At 38.5% G+C, this 6,000-nt stretch overlaps 1 protein-coding gene across 3 annotated transcripts in view; it reads left to right on the forward strand.

Annotated features, from left to right (window-relative positions):
* Positions 1–6,000, forward strand: part of uggt1 (UDP-glucose glycoprotein glucosyltransferase 1) — a 46,633-nt gene that overhangs the window by 19,867 nt on the left and 20,766 nt on the right. For all 3 annotated transcript variants that reach the window (XR_009825246.1, XM_062041361.1, XM_062041362.1), the window contains exons 12-15: positions 1,174–1,265; positions 1,330–1,480; positions 1,561–1,680; positions 1,776–1,861. Coding sequence is in view for 2 of the 3 variants with exons in the window: in XM_062041361.1 (XP_061897345.1) it covers positions 1,174–1,265; positions 1,330–1,480; positions 1,561–1,680; positions 1,776–1,861 (449 nt within the window). In the remaining variant the exon portion in view is untranslated. The remainder of the gene's footprint in view (positions 1–1,173; positions 1,266–1,329; positions 1,481–1,560; positions 1,681–1,775; positions 1,862–6,000) is intronic.

The raw sequence follows: 6,000 nt of genomic DNA on the forward strand, positions 1-6,000 counted from the left end.
CCTTCCCAAGTGTTAATGCTTCCCCGTCTCCACCCACAGAGACAAAAAGAATGAATGACTAATAAGTGGGTTGACTGAATTTTTTTCATTCCGCTATTTATAGCTCAGAAATGTATGGGCACATTTTGATGAAACTTTCCTAAAATGTCAGAAATTGGATAAGGAACAACTGATTACATTTTAGCGTGTCATCCAGATCGCTGTTTGGATTCAGGATTATTTTTACTATTGAGAGGTAGGGCCTGGCGGCGCTCTGCATTTTCCAGGTGCTTTTCTAGTTCAGTAAAAAAAAGTTCATGACATTACTCTAAGGTTGGCATGTCTGATACATCAATGTACATTGTACCTGAATTTTCTGCTGGAAAAATACCTTGACTTGATGGGCAGACCACCATTTGTCCACCTTGTCAGAGGTCTGTGCTCTTAAGGAGTGATTTTGTAGCTATTTTTGCAAACAACTTGCGCAGTATTTTATTGGTGCTGTTACTAGTCAACCGTTTTATCGCATGTTCGACTAATGTCTTTTATTCTGGTCGGATTTAACACAAGTGGACAGTTTTACTAGTGGTTTTCTTTCCCGCTGACCGTAAACTGGGATCATTTGCTTTAGATGTTTACCAAAGCATTCCAATAAAAGAGAGACACAAGCCGTTATTGCTGCGATCCTCCTCCGCAACAACTCCTCCTCTTTACAATCTAATGGGAAATATCTTCAATTGCTTTTAGTTTCATTTCGACTACTTCCAACTCCTGCTGCTTCATTCGTCAAACGAGATCTGCGAAGGGAATTGATGACGAATTTAAATCGTGTGCACACGTGTGCCTGCACCTTGACATTTTCTGTCCGTCCAACACGCTGTTTGAGTAAGACAATATTTATGTTAATCATGTCGTGTTGTAATTGCAGCTCCCTGAATTTGATTAATCTGATCTCTTTGTCTCTCTCTAATGAGATTTGACTGTGGCCGCCACGACAACAACACACACTAATTAGCTTGTTTAGGGTGGGATTGCTAAACTGACAGACTAAGCAGCATTGTTTGTGTTGGCTGTCTTACAGTCACAATGAAGCTGGCGAGGTGAATCGCTTAGTGTGAGACTCCAAACTTCCAACAATAGGCTCAGTTGCAGCCGATACAGGACATTCTGTTACCACGTCTTCTTCTCTCTAAGTTTTTCAAAGGCACACTGGGGCTGCATCCCGGGGAGTCGGCTCTGTTCATCAACGGACTGCAAATCGATCTGGACACACAGGACATTTTCAGGTACTCACACTTGACAAACTTTTGTCATACGCAGCGTTTCCAACCTTCAAAATGTGTCCCATAGTGTGTTTGAAGTGCTGCGTAGCGAGGCGAGGGTGATGGAGGGTCTGCGCTCGCTGCATATTGATACGCCCTACATCCATGACATCTTGAAGCTCAACGTGCAGCCAACCGACTCCGATTATGCCGTTGACATCCGCAGCCCAGCAATTAGTGTAAAGACATCATTCAAACACTCCTATATAGTAATCAATGCTCATTCATGAATGCATTAGTCTTCATTTTTGCATTTTAGTGGATCAACAACTTGGAGACGGACCACCGATACAGCTCATGGCCCTACAACGTGCAGGAGCTGCTCAGACCCACCTTCCCTGGGGTCATCAGACAGATCCGCAAGAACTTCCACAATTTGGTACGACACCACCCGCCTAACCAAACCACAGGGAATCCAGGTTCAAAACCCAAACATACGTAACCAGCATTTGGTGCCTGCATCTGCATGTGTAGGTGATCATTCTGGATCCAACCCAGGAGAACGCTGTGGAGCTGTTAAGTGTTGCAGAGATGTTCTATTCAAACAACATCCCACTCAGGTTTGTGGCCTCAAGACCATAATTACAACACCAAACTACTTAACATTTTGCACAAAGATTATTTCATCCACTTGTGTTTTGGATTGTGAGAAGAAAAAAACAGTTGTGGTCTCTTAAACGTATAAAATAAAATTATGTGGCTAGTTTGTTTTTACATGGATTTTTTTTACCTCATTGCGCTTTGAAATGTCCAGCTTCACTCTTTGGCATATTCTTAGTATTTTTGTCCTGACTTAGGCATTTTCAAACATAAACAATTCTAAATGAACTAAAAATAACAACACTACAGTAGTATTTACCATTAGGTGAGACCAAACCAATCAGAGCACGCTGTTCCGTATCATAGCCAGTGTTGGTCATCTTACCTTAAAAAGTAATTAGTTACCGTTACAAATTACTTCTGCTAAAAAGTAATTGAGTTTGTACCTCAGTTACCTCATTGTAAGAGTGACTAGTTACTCAGCAATGTAACTGATGTTATTTTATACGCTGTTATGTTCGATAACATCTTTAACTAATTGACTAATAAAAACACTATATAGGGTATTTTAGAACATTTGGCATTTATCTGAACTCAGTAGTTTGCAGTGTGCCATATGATATACATGAAAATATAAATATTTGGTAAAGTTATAACTTTGATTATTACAAAACCCAACCCCAAAAATGTTAACTATGGTAAAAAGAAAGGAAATGATTATTTGGTCTTTAAGTAGTGCAATTCTCTGCACCTGTATACCATAATACAGCCTGAAAGAACTTTAGATAAAATTCTTAGTAAGTATTGGGTAAATAAATGACATGCATTCAAGTACAACACAACAAGTGTCATGTTGGCATGTGTTGACGTGAAGTGCGATTTGAGTTGCTTTAGGCAGACGTGGATAAACTTTTTTTTTTTTCCTGGACACAGCGTCTATGTTACATAAACATTATTTGCCTTTAGTTTAAATGGGCGAAAAGTAGTACCGGTACTTGCAGTTTGAGAACGCTACCTTTGAATTTCCCGGCTCCGACCCGTCGCAATTATCGCACGCTTGTTGTGTGTCAGTCAGCGTGCAGTGAGACAGCGTGAGCAGGGCATGATCCGCCCACCAAGCCAATCATCATCAGCTCTTATTCAACGGCGTCATCGTCCCACACCCCCTCTCTGCATGCAGCAGATGTGTGGCCGAAACCAGACACCTTGCGCTTCATTCAACCAAACTGTAGTAACGAGCCACTTCACCTTACCCGTAACGGCAACGACGTTGCGACAATGGGAACAGTAATTCTTTAGATTAATCGTTACTGAAAAAAATAGCACTGTTGGTAATGCGTTATACTCTAATGCCATTATTACCCACACTGATCATAGCCATTGATTGGTTTTGCCTCAGGCAGCATCCATTTCCGCCTCTATGAGTGTAAAGGTGACAATGTGGGGGTTATTTCATGTCTATGGTGCTCTCATAATGTAAAAAAAGATGTATGCTCTAGCTATGAAATTATTCTATTCATAATTCTTAATTCCTACATTGTTGAAATTAACTTGCCAAAGTCAGGCCCAGGAACAATTAATTCTATAAACACGTTTCACAGAACTTTCCTCCAGAAGGTCTTATCTTTGTCCATGTGATGTCAGATGAAACAAAAATTGAGCTGTTTGGCCACAAAACCCAGCAATATGTTTGAAGGAAAAAAGGTGAGGCCTTTAATCCCTGGAACACCATACCTACTGTCAAGCATGGTGGTGGTAGTATTATACTCTAGGCCTGTTTTGCTGACAATGGAACTGGTGCTTTAAAGAGTGTAAATGGGACAATTAAAAAGGATTACCTCCAAATTCTTCAGGACAACCTAAAATCATCAGCCCGGAGGTTGGGTCTTGGGCGCAGTTGGGTGTTCCAAAAGGACAATGACCCCAAACACACGTCAGAAGTGGTAAAGGAATGGCTAAATCAGGCTAGAATTAAGGTTTTAGAATGTCCCAAAGTCCTGACTTAAACGTGTGGACACTGCTGAAGAAATAATTCCATATCAGAAAACCAACAAATTTAGCTGAATTGCACCAATTTTGTCAAGAGGAGTGGTCAAAAATTCAACCAGAAGCTTGTGGATGGCTACCAAAAGCGCCTTATTGCAGTGAAACTTGCCAAGGGACATGTAACCAAATATTAACATTGCTGTATGTATACTTTTGACCCAGCAGATTTGGTCACATTTTCAGTAGACCCATAATAAATTCATAAAAGAACCAAACTTCATGAATGTTTTTTGTGTGAAACAAGTATGTGCTCCAATCACTCTAAAACAAAAAAATAAGAGTTATAGAAATTATTGGAAACTCAAGACAGCCATGACATTATGTCCTTAACAAGTGTATGTAAACTTTTGACCACAACTGTGTGTGTGTGTGTGTGTGTGTGTGTGTGTGTGTGTGTGTGTGTGTGTGTGTGTGTGTGTGTGTGTGTGTGTGTGTGTGTGTGTGTGTGTGTGTGTGTGTGTGTGTGTGTGTGTGTGTGTGTATATATGTATATGTATACATGTATGTATGTGTATATATATATATATATATATATATATATATATATATATATGTACTGTATTATTAATACTATTAATTTTAAACATTTTATTATTTATTTTTCAATATTTAAAGTGCCTAATTTATTGTTCTGTAATTATTATTTAAAAAATTAATTGCCAAGATAAAAGAGGTGATTACTCAGTGGTAATGGTGTACTATTTTACTAACTATATTATGTTCAATCATGTGTTGAATATTTTAATGAATGATATTTGTTACCGTACTTTTAAGTTCTACAATAATTACAAAAGGGCTATAAAAGTACACATAGGTGAAACTTTAAAAAATGTAATATCGTGTAAAAATCCAGCGGTTCAACTTTAAATGTGAAATGTATATGTGATATAAACTCATTACATGTAAAGTGAGATATATCTGATGATTATGGCTTATAGTTTTGAAAACCCCAAATTTTCCAACTTTTTAAATTTGAGGTTTTTCCTAACTGTAAGCCATAATCATCAAAATTATATCAAAAGAAGGCTTGAAATATCTTGAGCTGCATGTTATGAGCCTATGTCATATAAAGTGGAACTTTGATTTACGAAATAATTAGTTCTTGAACAGGGTTGGTAGATCGAAAAGTTTGTAGAGTGAAGCAAAGGTCTTAATTAGAAGCAATATAAACATGAATAATGGGTTCCAGCCTCGACAAAATTCCTTATTTTAGTGAATGTTTGAACACAATATCAATTATTATAAGTACTGTATTTTAAACAAACAGCAAAGGGTGATAGATCAACTTTCTATATAGTAAAAAAGTCAGCTCTGCCAACACGCGCACTCACATGAAAGTCACTATGGTGCCCTCCAAACAAAATCACAAAAATCATTAACTTTAACAACCATATTGCTACAATAATAAACATTTAAAAAAGTAAAATCTACCCACATTAACATCGGAAGAGGAGGCACTGACAGGAAGGAGCAGACATACGGAGAAGGAACGGTGGCCACCAAGGCACGTGTTTGTGCCTTGGAAGAGCTTAGACCAAGGTGGAACGATAAAAGAGATAGTGTCTTTTCCTCTGCTATGAATAAAAGTCTGCTCTGGTAAAAGACCTGTATAATCATAATTAAAACTTGTTGAGGTTACTATGCTGTGCTGTGGTCATGCTTGTAAGCGCCATTAATGTACTCTGCGCAAAGGCGCTTTTTTTTTCCCACAGAGATTCGCTCATTTTTTCCTCACTGGTGTGTTGAGTTTTTGGGACTCTTATCGAGTTAGCGAAATGGACACAATTGTCAAAAGGCGAAAAGACAAAGAAAAGGCACCCATGCTGAAGTGTTGAGACGTGACTCCTCTTGCACAACAAGGGGAGTGGAGTGCTCCGTCTTCGCAACCACGTTGCGCCCTGCCTTTTTGCCTGCAGATGCCTAAATTAAGCGTTCGTACACAGAGGCATATTTGGTTTGATCTAAAAGTTCTTGAATCAAAAAGTTTGCAAATATGAATAGTAAATTGAGGTTGCATTGTATTAGTTTAACAATCTAATTGTTGGAATAAACAAACATTTGCACTATATCTATTTTTTTGTTTGTTTGACCTGTGTGCGATAATAGGTGGATG

This window comes from Entelurus aequoreus, linkage group LG03, assembly GCF_033978785.1.
Source record: "Entelurus aequoreus isolate RoL-2023_Sb linkage group LG03, RoL_Eaeq_v1.1, whole genome shotgun sequence".
In the NCBI taxonomy this organism is placed as follows: domain Eukaryota; kingdom Metazoa; phylum Chordata; class Actinopteri; order Syngnathiformes; family Syngnathidae; genus Entelurus; species Entelurus aequoreus.